At 47.5% G+C, this 17,748-nt stretch overlaps 2 protein-coding genes across 2 annotated transcripts; both read right to left on the reverse strand.

Annotated features, from left to right (window-relative positions):
- Positions 1–99: 99 nt before the first annotated feature.
- On the reverse strand, positions 100–10,161 carry LOC308469753 (zinc finger protein RFP-like). The gene is given in 8 exon segments (XM_080992658.1): positions 100–390; positions 392–866; positions 1,658–1,690; positions 2,709–2,827; positions 3,802–3,824; positions 4,983–5,213; positions 6,137–6,232; positions 8,047–10,161. Coding segments are annotated over 8 exon segments (1,497 nt in total). The 5' UTR covers positions 8,473–10,161; the 3' UTR covers positions 100–296.
- A 3,467-nt stretch (positions 10,162–13,628) lies between these two features.
- LOC308471810 (butyrophilin subfamily 1 member A1-like) lies at positions 13,629–17,441 on the reverse strand (the record flags this gene model as incomplete). Its single annotated transcript, XM_080996097.1, has 3 exons — positions 13,629–14,841; positions 16,379–16,411; positions 17,426–17,441. The coding sequence occupies 3 exons, from the start codon at positions 17,439–17,441 to the stop codon at positions 14,324–14,326; spliced, it is 567 nt and encodes a 188-aa protein (XP_080852223.1). The 3' UTR covers positions 13,629–14,323.
- Between the last annotated feature and the right edge of the window lie 307 nt (positions 17,442–17,748).

Here is a 17,748-nt window from a genome sequence, read left to right on the forward strand (position 1 = left end):
TCCCACCCCCTGCAGTGCAGGAAACGTTTGGCCAATGTGGGGTTCAAACTCACAACCCTCATGCTCTGCCAAATCAGACATCTCAAACGGAAAACAAGATTGAAGGTGAGAAAATTTATTAGGACTCCTAAAAGTGGGACTGTCTCTCTCTTCTGGGAAAAGGAAAGAAAATGCAAAGCAAGAGCAACCCATTTTTGTTTGGTTATTTCTGTTGATTTTGACTGAATGAATCCTCTCAAAGGGCCCTTGGAAAACTGCCCAACCTGCTCTTGGCGGGTAAATGGTTTTTACGTCAGTCACTCTGGTCTGGAGAGAAACTCCTGCTGGGCCTGAGAGGCAGATTTAGTCTCCTCAGGAGATACTGAGGTGGGTTTTATTTTCCCACAGATCAAAGTAAGGGAGGAGGGTCTCTCCAGAGAACGAGGCTCCTGAGAACGTGTAGAGTTCGGCTCCTGAGTCAGCGTCAGAAAAAGACACACGTCCCCCTTCATAGTCCAGAGTCACCCGGATCCTCCTGGGCTCCCTCAGGGACAGAGGAGAGTAAAAAGGGGAGGTGCAGGCCCAGTACTTCCCTCCCCACTTCTCCACAGCCCAGATCCCCCACTCAGGCCTTAAGGGGAAGATGCCCTTTCTCTCCACAGACATCCTGGCGACCCCCAAAGCCCACTCTTCCCGACTTCCCACAGTGATTTCCCAGAAATGTCTGCCTGCTGTGAATCCCTCACGTCCCAACACACAAATCTTGTGGCTAAATCTCTCAGGATTATCAGGCAGGGCTTGAGGTTTGTGTCCCCTTCTCACACTTTTCCGATCCTCAGACAGGATGAGTTCAGGATGGGCTGTGTCTGGATCCAGAGTGACATTTGCTTTTGGGGAGAAGATGAGGGAAAGAGAAGATTAGGCAGAGTCAGCTGAGAGACAGAAACGGACATTCAGATAAATAAATAAATAAAAAACACCCCAAAAACCCAGATTCCCTCTCATATCAAGGGGATTTCTTTGCATCGCTTGCAAGACTGATACTCCTTGGAGAATAAATATCTTCCTTGTTGGTTTTTAAATCAGTCTCCTTCACTTGAGTGCTGCATTTGTTGCTCTCAAACTTACAAAGCCTCAGCCAAGGTTAGACAAATTATCAACATGCATTCAACAGCAAAAATCACATTAATTGTTCAAAAGTATGCCAAATACAAACTTTTACCTTTTGATAAAATTTGTTTGTATCATTGAAAGCTGTTATTGTGTTTTTCTTTTAAGACCAAAGGTGTTAATATAGGAGGTTTTTTTTCTAAACTAAAACCTCAGTATTCAGGTTAAATTGCCGTGTTGGCACTTAGCGATAAATAAGTGGGTCGTGTGTTGCAGTTTGGGCACTCGGTCCATAAAAGGTTTGCCACCACTGGTCTATAGGCAGAAATGGAACTCAGACTGGTGTGCAGGTTCTTCGCAGGGCCAAGCTCTGCCCCCAGGCCAAGCCTTCAAACCCTCTCCCAGTTCATTCATGGGACATGGAAAGAACCCAAACGGCACTAGAGGACTGTTTCCCAGAGTGACGCCATTGATGGGGGTCCCAAAGTCTGCAGAGCAGACGGTTCAACACCCATGAAATATCAGTCCCCATCCCTCCAGTGAAATTGTTCCTCTCCTGGAAATTTACCTTTCTGAATTTGTTCACTGAATAGCAGAGCATCTGAGGAAGCAGAAAGATATAAAGTGTAAGGGCAACACTCTTCCACCAGAAATAAATCTCTATACAAAAGTAACACTTCATAATGTGGCATCCTTAAATTGAAGTACAATTATTAAATATTAATTAAATAGTACAAAAAAAATTAAAACTAGAAAATCATAGGAAGAATCTATGAAAATAACTAAAACTTTAAATAGCAGAATAAGAATATTCAGCATAAATCCTAATGGTCTCTGAACTTTGTCCCTAAATTGGGCTCTACATTGGAGGACTGGAGAGGAGGCAGAGCAATAGGAATCCCGTAAAAGGAGGCAGAGGGGAGATGGAGGCAGCCTTCACATCTTCCCCAAGTTAAGTGGTGGGGGGAATCATTAAAGCCAAAATTGTGAGACATAAGGAGAATCGAAGTTTGATGAGGAAGGATTGGCAGAGCTCTCAGGCAAAAGGAAACCCTTCCTCACAAACCTTCTACAAATCTTTAAGGTTCTTCACAAGCATAATTGTGCCCTTTGGGGCTCATGTGCTCTTGCTTCCACTCTCAATGGGGGAACTCTCAGGAGATCTTGAAGGCTGAAGCCCTAGATATGGCAGCTGCAGGGGGACGTCTGAGGAGGAGACGGCTCAGGCCTTGGCTCCACGGCTGAGAAAGAAGCCTGAGCAGGAGGCAGAGGGGGAACTGGGGGCTTCTTAATGCCCTGTGACTCCATTCAGAGCAGGAGAACCTCCAAAAGGACAAACTCAGATTGTGCAGACAGGGAACCACAAGGAAAAGGAGGTTTCGTATAACTAGGAGGAAAGAATCCTGACTTTGCTCTACACTCTGGTTCAGGCTTTCTTTACAGGATCCAGCGTCACAATATACATGGGCCAATCTGGGGGGCAGGAAATGAAGGCTGGAGCACCAAGAAGGAAGGTATCCTGGGGTTACTCAATTCCATGCAATAAGAGCCTGGCATGTTCAGTTCTGAAGAAATAATAGAATTCTGAGTGTGAAATCCTGGGAGCCATTTTTCATTACCTTTCCATTGTTTCATTGTATTCTTCACAAGGTGAATTAGTTCACCGGATTCCAAGATCCTGTTCCTCAGTTCTGGAGGGAAAGCCAGTGGCTTCTCTGGACTCTCTCTTTCCTCATACCTGGTGAAAAGAAAAACAATGAATGGCCCCATTGTGGCCCCATCTCCCTAATTATTGCAGGAGATCTCAATAACCTGAACAAAGTTGAAGTTCATTTCCCAACAGGTAATTTTCAGGATTCAGCTTCATCTCTTGACACCCACCTCCAAGCCCTGGTCGGTGGCTTCGTAAGGATGCTAAACTTCACAAGGGACAAGATGTAACCCCAAGCGACACCACCGGAGGGTTCCCATGGCTTCAAACAATGCTGCTCCATAACAACTTTCTGGGAAGGTCCCAGGACTTAACCAAACCCCTGAGGTGGAATGCCTGCAACCCCTCCCTCCCTGAGCTTCTCCAGAGGATGTGAGTGATGTCCCAAGCTGCCAAGTGGTCAAGGAGAACAACCTCCACCCTCCCTTCACCCCCTCTCTCACCCAGGAAGGGCACAACTCCATGCCCCATGGGATTCTCCCTCCAGAGGCAGGAAACAACTAGACTTTCACCCCCCACTCAAGACCACCTTCAGCCTCTCATGCTGGAAACGCTCCCAAGAAAAAGAATCCACCCATTCTAGACCAACAGACCTTCCCTCCCTCAGTGCCTCAAAGGGGCTGAGTTACCAGAGTTGAGGGGCTTCTAGTTGGACATTGAAATATGTCCTAAGCTCTTCCCAAGCATCTTTGGCACTTTCTCTTCTAGATGTTTGAAATTACCACAAAGTCCATGAACAGAAAGTGCAAGAGAAAGAAAAAAGCCCCCATCCCTTTGTGAAGGGATGTGAGGAGAGAGGGAGGAGGCAGTTGACCTTGAACCTTGGAGGGAGAATTGGGGGGCCACAAGTTCAGAAGAGGGGGCCCTGCTTTTACCTGTGAGGTGCTGCAGGGAGTGAGTCCCACAGTCTCCCCCCTGCAGCCCCTGGAGGGCCATGTCTGAGGTTCTGGCATCTCAGCTTCAAAGAGTGATGCTAATGGAAATGAGCCAGATCCACTTACCTCTGCAAGGTCCTTCTCACATCCTAGAGGGAAAAGAGAAGGGAATTCACTGCACACCACAGGCCACACTAGGAAGACCCCCTCAGACCCTGGCACTCGGAAGTCAGTCTGCCTGGCACATGCCAAGGTTTTGGGTAGGGATGGCGGAATCAGCCCGTTTTGGTTTCTCACAGCTTTTATTTTCCCAGTGTAAAATTATTAACTGTTCTGATTTCAATATCTCCACATTTCCACATCAGTTTGCCATTTTTGTTTAAAATCCTTATGAAAATCCACCAGCATTTTAGGGAAATTTCACATTTGTGGGTTCAAGAGACAATTCACACCATCTCTAGTCTTAGATTATAATTTAATAACTTTAATCCAGTTTGCATTGTGCAATTCAGACGTAAGCAAGCCTACAGGATAATCCTACCAGGGCACTGTCCTAAACTGTCTTCCATAGAAGTCCCCAAATTTCAAATGCTTTTTTCCACCTGGAAATTTAAAAAGCACCTGCAGCATAAAATGTCTCCCAAGGGGTAATAAAATAGGTCAGTGTTTCTTTGGGCTCACCCACACTTCTGCTTTTCCTGTGCATAGAGAACACGGGTCCAAGTGGTTTTCCTTTGCCCTGCCGCTTTCCCTCAGGAAAAACCTGCTCCTTGGTGCAACATCAAAGAAAACGTCAATGCAGAGAAAACCTGGCTGAGGTTTGCTCTAATTCAGCAGTAAACAGCGGGTTTTCCTGGAGGAAAGGGGTGGGACAAGCGGCAGTCTGGATGAGTCCCTCTGTCTTGCACTTTGCTCACTGTGACTGAGCACCATTTTGGGCTGATCTGTATCCATGGGGAAGGGGATCAACCCAGAAGTTGTGGAGGAAACGGGAAGAGAAGCTTGGTCAAGAGACTGGCTCATGTCGGAAGGAGGCCTGAACGCATCTCAGACGTAGACCCCCACAGCTGAGAGGCGTTCGGAGACAAAGCATCAGCAAAGAGCAGAAGATCAGCTCCCGTTCCATCAAGAACACAGACGAATCTCTAGTCTGCATTCAGGTGAGTTAAGCATCCCAGGTCTCTTGGGTCTTCCTGTCCATTATAAACCTGACTAGAGGCTCCATCAACTCAGCCCCTGCACTCCTTGCATACATGAAAGGGGCAGCCTTTTCCTGGGGCCTTGGGCTGTTCCTGCCACCATCTTACCTGCAGGAGTTCACTCGCTGGCTGCTGACGCTTCTCCTCCATCTCCTGGATGATCCTCTCAAGAGAGGAGAGTTTCCTGGAGAGTCTGGCCAGCTGCTCATCCCTTCTCCCTGCAATCTCCTTCTCCACCTCTTCCACGTGAGTCAGCAGACGTTTCTCTTGTGCTTCCAGGAACTGGCGCAGTTCTCTGAACTTCTCCACAGTCTTCAGCCTCTCCGTTTCTGTTAATTTCTGCAGGAAAAGAGGAGGTCTGAGTGTGGAAGGTGATCAGCCTTCAGAACATCAGGAAGAGAATAGTGAGAATTCCACAGGGAGGACACTTCCGACTTTTAATAGACATGAAACCACCAGTTACTAAAGAAGTAAACCTTTATTTTGAGGGGAGGCCCTCTCCATTGCTGTTCCTGTTGACTTCTATTTTGCAGAGAGCTACAGCCTAAAGGAAGGACCTTTTTCCTAGCCATGGATGTTCCCTGCATGTTTTGGGGCATGGCATAACCAGAGTTCAGAGTTGTTCAGAGATCACCCAGGGACATAAAACACCCCTCAGCTTAGGCTGGTGCCATTTAGGTGTAGGGAAACTGCAGAAACAGGAGGAGGAGGACAGGGCAGAGTTCATCCCCATAGCTCCCCTGTTTTCTTTAAAGGTTCAAAATGGCTTGAGTTTCCTAACAATGAACAAGAGCGCACATTCAGAAAGACAACTCTTTAGTAATATTTATGGTAAATCAGGATTTGAATTGAACCACTTCCACCCTCTCAGCTCACAAGTCCTCAGGCTTCTCCTTCACTGCTATTCATATAATAAATGACAATGGGAAATAAACTCAATTTAGCTGCATTGAAACGTGATGGAGACTGAAATATGGAGACTGAAACAGAACAATCTTTTGAAATTTACACCTCTGAATCTTTCAAGGTTGACCCAGCCAGGTAATGTTCACAAAAAAATGTATTTATGAGGGTAAAGTACATATCAAAATATTTGTACAAGAAGGTAGCCACCTTCATCATAATAATAAATAAACAAACAAACTGATATGGAAAAGGAGAATGGGGGGAAGTTGAAATGGGCAGATTTCCCCATCCTTCCACAGTCCTGACTCAATTCTTCAAGTGCTTGTTCCCTCACTAGTAACAAGAGAGACACTTACAAGGAGGTCTTTGCTTTCCTTGTCCAGGGCTGCTAGATAGGCCAGAATTTCCCCTCTCTCTTTCCTCAGAATCTCCAAGTGGTGACAGATCTCTCCCTGAAAAGAAAAAGGGAAACTTAGGTTTGATTGAGACACACAGAGAGGAGATGAATATTATACAGGCTTCTTGGGTCCAGTGGCCTTGCTATAACAGCGAAGTACAGTGGTACCTCGGGTTAAGAACTTAATTAGTTCCAGAGGTCCGTTCTTAACCTGAAACACCACTTTAGCTAATGGGGCCTCCCGCTGCCGCCGACACGCGATTTATGTTCTCATCCTGAGGTAAAGTACCACTGTACTTTACTAGAGGAAATAAAAGTACAACCTTTTTGGGTCTAAGGCTCCCTGGATCAACTGCCTTCTTTCTGCGGTGTCCCTGTGGGGGGGCTCAGGATCCCATTTAGGTCCCCCCTTGCTTGCAGAGCTTGCAGCCCCTCACCCTTTCTCGAACACCCTCCCTTGTGGAGAGCTCTCTCAGCCTCCTCTCCCCTCTCCTTAGGAGTCCTCCTCTGGGTCTCTGAGCTGCCCCAAAGAGAGGTGCTTCCTCACGCTGCCCCACAGGAGCCTGGGACTTGTCTGTCCATTCCCAACAGCAAGGGCCCCTCGCCAGTTTCCTTGCTTCCTCCGAGGCCGCCTCAGCTCCTGGCAGCCAACACCCCCTGGCCAGCCCCAGAGGCACCATTCGCCAGCGGAGCTTGTAGCCAGGGCTGCTGGAGCAAACAGCTGGAGGGACAGAGGCCAGTGTTGCCAGCAGCACCCCTGAGCATCATTCAAGGCACTCCAGGTGCCACAGCACACGGGTTGAAAAACACTGCAGAACTGGGATGGGAAAGTTTTCTAGCGCAACAAACTAGTCTGGAGAAGAGCAAAGGCAGCCATGTTTGCTCCTTTGAACTTCTCTGCGGATAGTCCCAGCCTGGCCTCTCATCTTGAGGTCCCAGGGAGAAGTCGGAAGAGGAGGAGGAGGAAGGGCTAAGGCCATATCCAGAATGAGGGTTTTATTTTTTATGTATAATAGCACAGGTCCATTTCTGAGTTGTCATGGAAAAGTCATCTTTCCCCCTGGTCTTTGCAAATGCCACTCTGAACCACTGGCGCCCGCCCTGTGGAACGCCCTCCCACCAGATGTCAAAGAGAACAACAACTACCAGACTTTTAGAAGACATCTGAAGGCAGCCCTGTTTAGGGAAACTTTTAATGTTTGGTGTATTATGGCATTTCAATATTTTTTGGAAGCCGCCCAGAGTGGCTGGGGAGGCCCAGCCAGATGGGCAGGGTATAAATAATAAATTATTATTATTATAATTATTGTTATCACTGAGTCCTTTGCCAGTTCGGATGGGAGGAGATCCTCAGCACACGCACACACACCCCACCACTGAAATCTCATTGCACAGGCTCCACAGCACCCCCAGAATAAGCATGCTCCCCACCAGTAGGTGCTTCCACACACACACATACACACACACACACACTCCTAAATCTACTTCCAACAGATACTTGCGGGGCAGGGATCCTGTACCATCTTGTCAATTCCTGGCCACCACTCCTCCCCTCTCTCACCCAGCTGATCCCTTGCAACCTTGCTGGGGGATGTGGATGAGGTTAACCCTTTCTCTTCCTCCCACGGTCCCAGTACAAATCTTTGAAGCTGTTGTGAGTATTTCAAGGGAAGATCCCTTTGTCCCCCTGGAAGAGAGAAAGACTTCAACTCCCTCCTCCCAAACCTCAGGCTTCCCCTGGGCTGCTTTTTACATAATAAACAACCACCAATTCATGCCATGCCTACTTTGGACCGGAGAATTAAAAATAAAACCTCCCAAGAAGAATCCACAGCTATTTCTCCCCCTCAAGATCCAGGGATCTCCTACCTTGTATTCCTCAAAAGCCTCCTCCAGAGGAATCACCTCGTGGTGTTTGTGCTCCTTGGATCTGTCACACACCACGCAGATGGGGGCTTCATCCTCCGTGCAGAAGAGCTTCAGGGGCTCCTGGTGCTTCTCACAGACTCCTCCTTTCCCTCCTTCCTCCTTTCCCTCTTGAAGGCTGAGATTCTCGATTAATTCTACGAAGTTTGCCAGTTGCCGGTTGGGGATGAGGCTCCTCCTCTGGACTCTCTGTCTGCACTGAGGGCAGGAAGCCTCTGCCTCCGATTCCCCCCAGAACAGGATCAGGCAGGATCGGCAGAAGTTGTGCCCACACTCTGCAATGGTGACTGGATCCTTGAAGTAATCCAGGCAGATGGAGCACGTGGCTTCGTCACAGAGATTCTGGATGGGACCCCCTGCAGCAGCCATGGCTCCCTCACCAAAGACCCGAGTTTCGTTTTCAGCCACTGGGAGTTTCACTTCCCGGAAATGACTCCGAAACTCAGTGAGCACGTGATCTTTTTCAAACGATCTCTGCAGATCCTGAATGTTTTCTCAAGTAGCAGAGAATGCTCCTTGATTGCTTCCCGTGCTTTTGACACAGGGAGAGCGGGATCTTCATTGTCGCTCACAGCCAGCGGAACAACACTCCCAATTCACCCCCGTTCCTTGCTTCCTCCTGAGGGACTGGAAATGGCTGAAGGCAATTGAACATCTCGCTTAGCAGCAGGCCTGGGATGTTCCCTTGAGCAGGGTGAATGGAATGATGAGCTAAGGATTACAGCACACCTGAGCATGTGCAGAGTGCATTTGCCGCATCACTGAGCAACTTCCCAGCCCCGTTTAATTTGTCTCAACCATTTCTATACAGCTTGATTGCCATTGTCTCTAAGCAGTGCGCAAAGTATTCCATACAATGAAAAAGAGTGGAAAATATAAAATAAGCCTGCAAGCATGATGATGATGTCTTCAGTAGGTTCAACAGGGAGAAGGGCCCGTCTGACCACAATTTGGAAGGGAGTTCCATAAAATTGGGCCCACAATGGAGTGCTTTATATCCCACCTTTACGCCAAGGAGCTCCAGGTTCTCCCCTTCCTCTTATAATCCCCAGAACAACCACCCTGTGAGGTGGGCTAGGCGGAGAGCCCATGACTGGCTCAAGGTCACCAATGAACTTCATGCCCAAGAGGGGATTTGAACCCTGGCCTCCCGGGTCCTGGTCCCACACTCTAACCACTACACTACACTACACTGTCTCTCAGCAAAATCGGGAGTGGTAGTGGGCGTCCATCTTTAAATGGTGTTCTCTGGGACAGCAGAACCTAAGTGGGGGATGTTTGGCTCAACTTTACCAGACACAGATGTTGTTGCGCAAGATCTCCTCGCAAAAAAAGAGAAAGTTTTAAAGCTACTTCTTTAGGAAATTTGCCAAAAAAAACCCACAACACTGCTGATTCGAGCCGCCATATGTCCTGATTTTTCTGGACATTTTAACCGATTTTTGAAAATTCTGCCAGGACACTATTTTCAAGAGACAAATCCTGGGAAATTTTGTATGTATGGCAGCCCAATGATATAGACGTGCTCACAGCGGAGGGGGTAAGATGGGTTTGAGATCCACCCCTTGTTTAGATAGGTACAAGGACACCGTGGAAAATGAGTGCCAGAAATGTTCATTTAAGTCGGGGTGGCTGATGTGGCAGCCTGAGGGTGCTGGTATACCCACTGGGACCTCCTGTGGTGCCTGCAAAAGAAGACCTTCCGCTGGAGCCAGAACCTCACCAGGCACTGGAGCATCCACACCAGGGAGAAGCCGTACAAGTGCTCCGACTACAGGAGCAGCTTCAACCGGAGCCAGAACCTCATCACACATCGGAGAATCCACACGGGAGAGAAGCCGTACAAGTGCTTGGACTGCGGGAGCACCTTCAACCGGAGCCAGAGCCTGATCACGCACCAGAAGACGCACGCGGGAGAGAAGCTGTACATCTGCTCAGACTGCGGGAAGACCTTCAACCGGAGCCAGAGCCTCATTGCTCATCAGAGACTCCACACGGGGGAGAAACTCTACATGCTCCGGATGAAAGGAGAGCTCGCGGGGGAAATGCAGTGTGGATTCGCACACTGCAGACATAGTAGGGTTGCCATATTCCAAATAGCAAAAATCCAGACACAGATGTTGAGCAAGATCTCCCTGCAAAAAAGAGAATGTTTTTTAGGAAATTTCCTCACCCCCCAAAAAAAATTTTTGTTCATCATCTAACCTGATGAAGTGTTCTGTAGGCCTTGAAAGCTGGGAAGCTGCTTTCTGACATTTTATTTTCTCTAATAAAGGCATTGGTGTAATATGAGCTTTGTAGAGCATATGAAAAATCCTTTAAAATGTGTTACATAAATATTAAGTTACAGATGGGTAGCCGTGATCTGGTAACTTCTGTTTCAGTGTATCTGAAGAAGTGTGCATGCACACGAAAGCTTATACCAAGAACTAACTTAGTTGGTCTTTAAGGTGCTACAGGAAGGAATTTTTTTATTATAAATATTAAGCATTGTTAAGCACGCCTCATTTCCTCATAAAGGGTGGGATTAGGGGTTGCACAATAGTTTACACCCCAATCCTGTATATGTCTACTCAGAAGTCGTCTTCTTTGGTGATCCCTCATAGCCAAGTAACATTGTCTTCCAAAACAGGGTTTTAGCAGTGAGTCCATAAGTGAATGGAGGCCAATTCTGGATCCACACATCCTTCCACAGTGGGGACAAAGGTCCCTGGGTGGGGGTTGATCGTGGTGAGGGTTTGCCAAATGTGCCTTCCTCTTAGCACGTTTCTCCCTTTCGTCCTGAGTTTGAGTGTCTTCAAAGCCCATGACACCTTTGGTAAAGGCTGTTCTTCAATTGGAGCACTCGCAGGCCAGGGTTTCCCAGTTGTCGGTGTTCATGCTACATTTTTTTAGCAGTAAACCCCAATTCAATAGGGTTTACTCCTACATGAGTGAGTAAAGGATTTCAGGCGTAGTTTCCGTTGGGAGAAGAGCACAGGAGATGGGTTTGCTCCTATTTATTTAGCAGTATATTGGACAACACAACTGCTGATCCTGCTTTGGATTCTGAAATTTTAGCTAGGTAACATCTCTATCCAAATTAAATCAGAATGGGCTGCTTTCTGCACATGTCCCTCTCTGTCTTCCATCCAACATGCAAGAGGCATATAGGATGGGAGACACCTGGCTTACCAGTAGTACATGTGAAAAGGATCTAGGGGTCTTGGTGGACCACAAGCTGAACATGAGTCAACAGTGTGATGCAGCAGCAAAAAAACTAACACTATTCTAGGCTGCATCAACAGGAGTATAGTGTCCAGATCAAGGGAAGTCATAGTCCCACTCTATTCTGCCTTAGTCCGACCACATTTGGAATACTGTGTCCAATTCTGGACACCACAATTTACGAAGGACGTTGACAAGCTGGAACGTGTGCAGAGGAGGGCAACCAAGATGATCAAGGGTCTGGACACCCAGCCTTATGAGGAGTGTTTGAAGGAGCTGGGTATGTTTAGCCAGGAACAGAGGAGACTGATGGGAGATATGACAGCCATCTTCAAATACTTGAAGCGCTGTCACATGGAAGATGGAACAAGCTTTATTGCCGCTCTGGAGGGTAGAAGAAGAAGAAGAAGAAGAGTTTGGATTTGATATCCTGCCTTTCACTCCCTTTAAGGAGTCTCAAAGCGGCTAACAATCTCCTTTCCCTTCCTCCCCCACAACAAACACTCTGTGAGGTGAGTGGGGCTGAGAGACTTCAGAGAAGTGTGAGTGGCCCAAGGTCACCCAGCAGCTGCATGTGGAGGAGCGGAGACGCGAACCCGGTTCCCCAGATTACGAGACTACCGCTCTTAACCACTACACCACACTGGCTCTCACACTGGGTAGGACACAAAACAATGGCTTTAAGTTACATAAAAGGAGATTCTGACGAAACATCAGGAAGAACCTTTCTGACAGCAGGAGCCCTTCAACAGCGCAACAGGCTCCCTTGGGAGGTTTTGCACTCTCCTTCCTTGGAAGTTTGTAATCAGAGGTTGGATGGCCATCTGTCATGGATGCTTTAGTTGAGATCCCTGCACTGCAGCGGGTTGGACTAGATGACCCTTGGGGTCCCTTCCAATTTTACAGTTCTAAGATTTTATGAAATGTCCTTACAACATAATGCAATTTAGTCCCATATGATTAAGCAATTATAAATAAATGAGTGTCCACTCCCACCCTGAGAATAATGCACTCAGATAAACTGGTATGTGCAGATCTTTTTGGGTAAGATACTTTGGTCATAACAACAGGCTACACCCAGCTAAAACCTACTTAGGGCAGACCCTTTGAAATTAATGTTGGGATTTTTAATTCATTTCAGTGAGTCCACTCTGAGTAGGACTAGCATCTGAGGCAACTGGGGGGGGGGGGGAGGAAGATATGTAAGTTTACATAGCAGAAGGAGGGCTGAGAGCAAATGTAAAAAAGTATGGGACAGCTGCAGAGGGTTGGACTAGATCAGGCATGTCCAAAGTCCGTTTCAGGGGCCTAATCCGGCCTGCCGGTCGGTTTAATCCAGCCCCTGTGGCAGTTTATTAAAATCCACCCCCCAAAAAACCCTCCACAACTTCAATCCTAAAAAAAGGTCAACAACTTTTCAGCCCTTTGGGCGGCCCTCACGACCCTTCACTTCATCAAATCTGGCCCTCTTTGAAAAAGACCCCTGGACTAGATGATCCTCAACTCTACAATACTATATTTCTAGGGCAGGCATGGCCAAGATGTCGTGATTGATTTGGAGATCGTGGGGCTGATATTGGTTGATCGCAGGCTTGTCCTTCTTCTGAAGCTGACTTGCCTTCTGGGAGTTACAGCTCTGGTGGCGGCGTGAGGGGGACGTGGTGGAGGGGGGAAGGCAGGAAACGAAAAGGAACACCCCCCAAAAAAAATAAAACAGTGAGAACGGCAAAGAAGAAAACACATGGGGGAAAGCCCCCTTAGCACATCACGAGTTTGAGGGAAAGGCTTTAAAGCAACAGCAGGGGAAAGACGGAGAAGCCCAGTGGAGGCTGCCTTGCCCCGTGAGCAGCACAGCTTTGAGCAGGGCCACACAGACACACACACAGCACCCGAGCGAGGGCGGGACATGGACAGAGACAGGGAGAGCAGCTGGCATTTTGTCACCCCTCTCAGTGATGACACCCGGGGCGGGCTGCACGGGTGGGCAAACAAACTGCCCACCCCCTGCTCTGGTCCCCATGATGGAGGCAGGGACACATTATCTCCACACTGCAGATTCTCATAGCAGTAGAAGTCGTGGCCCTCCAAGAAGCTGAGTGTTGGGAGATCCAGGACAGATAAAAGCAGATAATTGAACTATGGAACTCACTGCCACTGGAGGCAGAGATGGCAACTAATGCAAGAATATTTTGCCCAACATGGCGCTCCAGCTGGTGACCCTTAGATTAAGAGTCCAGCACTATCCAGAGGACACCCCATTTGATGCCTCCGATATGCAGTACAGAATCCAGCTTGTAAATAAGGAACGTCAATGCATCAACCTTAAACACGTTTATAACAGGGCAGAAGCCCCACTCAATGCAATGGGGTTTATTTCTGACAAAGTGTAAAGAAGGTGAGCTCTATTTGCAGAGGATATTTGAAGCCGACGCCTTGTTCAATTTCTTTTAGATTTTCTTCCCGTCTGCGGTCTCCAGAGCAAGGAACTATCTTGTGTGACAGGGGTCAAGGGGTTCATTTTTAGTCCTCTATTAATCCAATGATGCATGCATTTTCATAGCTGCATAAGGTCTTGTGGGGAGAGGAAGGTTTCCTAGAATTGCAGAAATGTGAAGGACCCTGAGGATCCTCTAGTCTCACCCCCTGCAGTGCAGGAAACATTTGCCCAACGTGGGGCTCAGACCCACAACCCTGGGATTAAGAGTCTCATGCTCTGCCAAATCAGACATCTCAAAAGGAAAACAAGATAGAAGGTGAGAAAATTTATTAGGACTCCTAAAAGTGTGACTGCTCTCTAAGAAGTAAGCTGCAGAGGGAATTCTGGGGAAAGGAAAGGAAAGAAGAGCAACCCATTTTTGTTTTGTTATTTCTGCTGATTTTGACTGGAATGGATCCTCTCAAAGGGCCCTTGGAAAACTGCCCAACATGCTTTTGGAGGGTAAATGTTTTTTATGTCAGTCACTCTGGTCTGGAGAGAAACTCCTGCTGGGCCTGAGAGGCAGATTTAGTCTCCTCAGGAGATAATGAGGTGGGCTTCATTTCCCCACAGAAGAAAATAAGGCAGGAGGGTCTCTCCAGAGAACAAGGCTTCTGAGAACGTGTAGAGTTCGGCTCCTGAGTCAGCGTCAGAAAAAGACACACGTCCCCCTTCATAGTCCAGAGTCACCCAGATCCTCCTGGGCTCCCAAAACAGGGACAGAGGAGAGTCATCAGGGGAGGTACAGGCCCAGTACTCCCCTCCCCACATCCCCACAGCCCAGACCCCTGTCTCAGGATTGAAGTTGAAATAGTCCTTTCTCTCCACAGACTCCCTGGCAACCCCCAAACCCCACCATTCCCCACTTCTCGCAGTGACTTCCCAGAAATGTCTGCCTGCTGTGAATCCCTCACGTCCCAACACACAAGGCCAGTCACTGAATCTCTCAGGATTATCAGGCAGGGCTTGAGGTTTGTCTCCTAATCTCATGCTTTTCCCATCCTTGGACAGGATGAGGCTGGGATGGGCTGTGTCTGGATCCAGAGTGACATTTGCTGTTGGGGAGAAGATGAGGGAAAAAGAAGAATAGGCAGAGTCAGCTCAGAGACAGAAATGGACATCTTCATTAAAAAAACCGAAAACCCCAGAATCCCTTTCAGAACAAGGGGATTTCTTTGCATCGCATGCTAGACTGAGACACCTCCTTGCAGACTCTCATCAGAATAAATATATTCCTTGATGGTTTTTAAATCAGTTTCCTTCACTTTCTTATATTCGATGTGTATTGTGCCTGCCCTCCTCTCAACCGAGGCATTTTCTAAACAGTATATAAATTTTATGAAATAAAGCAAAATCTATAAAATTGAGGGGGAAACCAGGATAATAGTCTGTCTGGAAAAATAAATTCTGTGACCTGCGTGAAACACTTGAGAAGATAGAAAGAATGACAAAAGAAAGCACAGTTAGTTCTGAAAATGAAATCCTTAGTGTGCAATAAAGGTAAAGGTAAAGGTACCCCTGCCCGTACGGGCCAGTCGTGTCCGACTCTAGGGTTGTGCGCCCATCTCACTTAAGAGGCCGGGGGCCAGCGCTGTCCGGAGACACTTCCGGGTCACGTGGCCAGTGTGACGAAGCTGCTCTGGCGAGCCAGCACCAGCGCAGCACAAGGAAACGCCGTTTACCTTCCCGCTATAAAGCGGTACCAATTTATCTACTTGCACTTAGGGCTGCTTTCGAACTGCTAGGTGGGCAGGAGCTGGGACCGAAAGACAGGAGCTCACCCCGCTGCGGGGATTCGAACCGCCGACCATACGATCGGCAAGTCCTAGGCACTGAGGTTTTACCCACAGTGCCACTCGCGTCCCTAGTGTGCAATAGTCTGCCAAATAATTTTAAATCAATCAGAGTACTTGGGATTGCTTTCCTTACTTTGTTTGGATCATCTTATGCTTGTGACCAGCTGTTTTCAGCTTTGAATTATACCAAATCTGACACCAGAAACAGATGACTTGAGTGATGCATGTGTTGCTCTCAAACTTACAAAGTATGAGCCAAGGTTAGACAAATTATCAACATGCATACAGCAGCAAAAATCACATTAATTGTTCAAAAGCATGCCAAATACAAACTTTTACCTTTTAATAAAAAGTTTGTATCATTGAAAGCTCTGTTATTTTGTTTTTCTTTTAATACCAAAGGTGTTAATGTATGGGTTGTTTTTTTCTAAACTAAAACCTCAGTACTCAGGTTAAATTGCCGTGTTGGCACTTAGTGATAAATAAGTGGGTTTTGGGTTGCAGTTTGGGCACTCGGTCCCTAATAGGTTTGCCACCACTGGTCTATAGGCAGGAATGGAACTCAGACTGGTGTGCAGGTTCTTCGCAGGGACAAGTTCTGCCCCCAGTCCAAGCCTTCAAACCCTCTCCCAGTTCATTCATGGGACAGACAAGGAACCCAAACACCACTAGAGGGGTGTTTCCCAGAGTGACACCATTGATGGGGGTCCCAAAGTCTGCAGAGCAGACGGTTCAACACCCATGAAATATCAGTCCCCATCCCTCCTGTGAAATTGTTCCTCCCCTGGAAATTTACCTTTCTGAATCTGTTCACTGAATAGCAGAGCATCTGAGGAAGCAGAAAGATATAAAGTGTAAGGTCAACATTCTTCTACCTGAAATAAATCTCCGTACGAAAGTAACACTTCATAACATGGCATCCTTAAATTCTACTATCATAGGAAGAATCTATGAAAATAACTAAAGCTTTAAAACACAGCAATAATAAAGCAAGCTTACAAATAGCAGAATAAAAACATTCACAATATATCCTGCTGGTCTCTGAACTTTGTCCCTGAAATTGGGCTCTGCATTGGAGGACTGGAGGGGAGGTAGATCAATAGGAACCCCGTAAAAGGATGCAGAGGGGAGATGGAGGCAGCCTTAACATCTTCCCCAAGTAAAGTGGTGGGGGGAATCATTAAAGCCAAAATTGTGAAACGTAAGGAGAAGTGAAGGTTGATGAGGAAGGATTGGCAAAGCTCTCAGGCAAAAGGAAACCCTTCCTCACAAACCTTCTACAAATCTTTAAGGTTTTTAACAAGCATAATTGTGCCCTTTGGGGCTCATGTGCTCTTGCTTCCTCTCTCAATGGGGGAACTCTCAGGAGATCTTGAAGGCTGAAGCCATAGACATGGCAGCTGCAGGGGGACGTCTGAGGAGGAGACGGCTCAGGCCTTGGCTCCACGGCTGAGAAAGAAGCCTGAGCAGGAGGCATAGGGGGAACTGGGGGCTTCTTAATGCCCTTTGACTCCATTCAGAGCAGGAGAACCTCCAAAAGGACAAACTCAGATTGTGCAAACAGGGAACCACAAGGAAAAGGAGGTTCCATATAATTATAAACAGATGCACATTGGATGAAAAAAACCTGACTTTGCTCTACACTCTGGTTCAGGCTTTCTTTACAGGATCCAGCGTCACAATATACATGGGCCATTCTGGGGGACAGGAAATGAAGGCTGGAGCACCAAGAAGGAAGGTATCCTGGGGTTACTCAATTCCATGCAATAAAAGCCTGGCGTGTTCAGTTCTGAAGAAGTAACAGAATTCCCAGTGTGAAATCCTGGCAGCCATTTTTCATTACCTTTCCAAAGTCTCATTGTGCTAGTCCTAAACCTCCAGTTGGCGTACGTTTCATTGAATGCCACCCAATGTATAAGTGTATCTGCTCCTGCTTGAAGCACCACAGAAGCCAGAAAATAAGTCCGCAAAGGACCCGGCCAACACCCAGTCTTGACTGGTGGCATCTCTCAGGGGGTCTTGCAGCAGAGGACTTTTGCCATCATCTGCTACCTGGCTGCTTTTTAACTGGAGGTCTCAGGGATGGAGAGCGGGATCTTCATGCAATGCTTGTGCCCTGTCCCTGAGCCCATCGTCTTCCTCTCTTCTGTCCCTCACAGCCAACGG

The sequence above is a fragment of the Podarcis pityusensis genome (assembly GCF_964106645.2).
Source record: "Podarcis pityusensis genome assembly, chromosome: 2".
NCBI lineage: Eukaryota > Metazoa > Chordata > Lepidosauria > Squamata > Lacertidae > Podarcis > Podarcis pityusensis.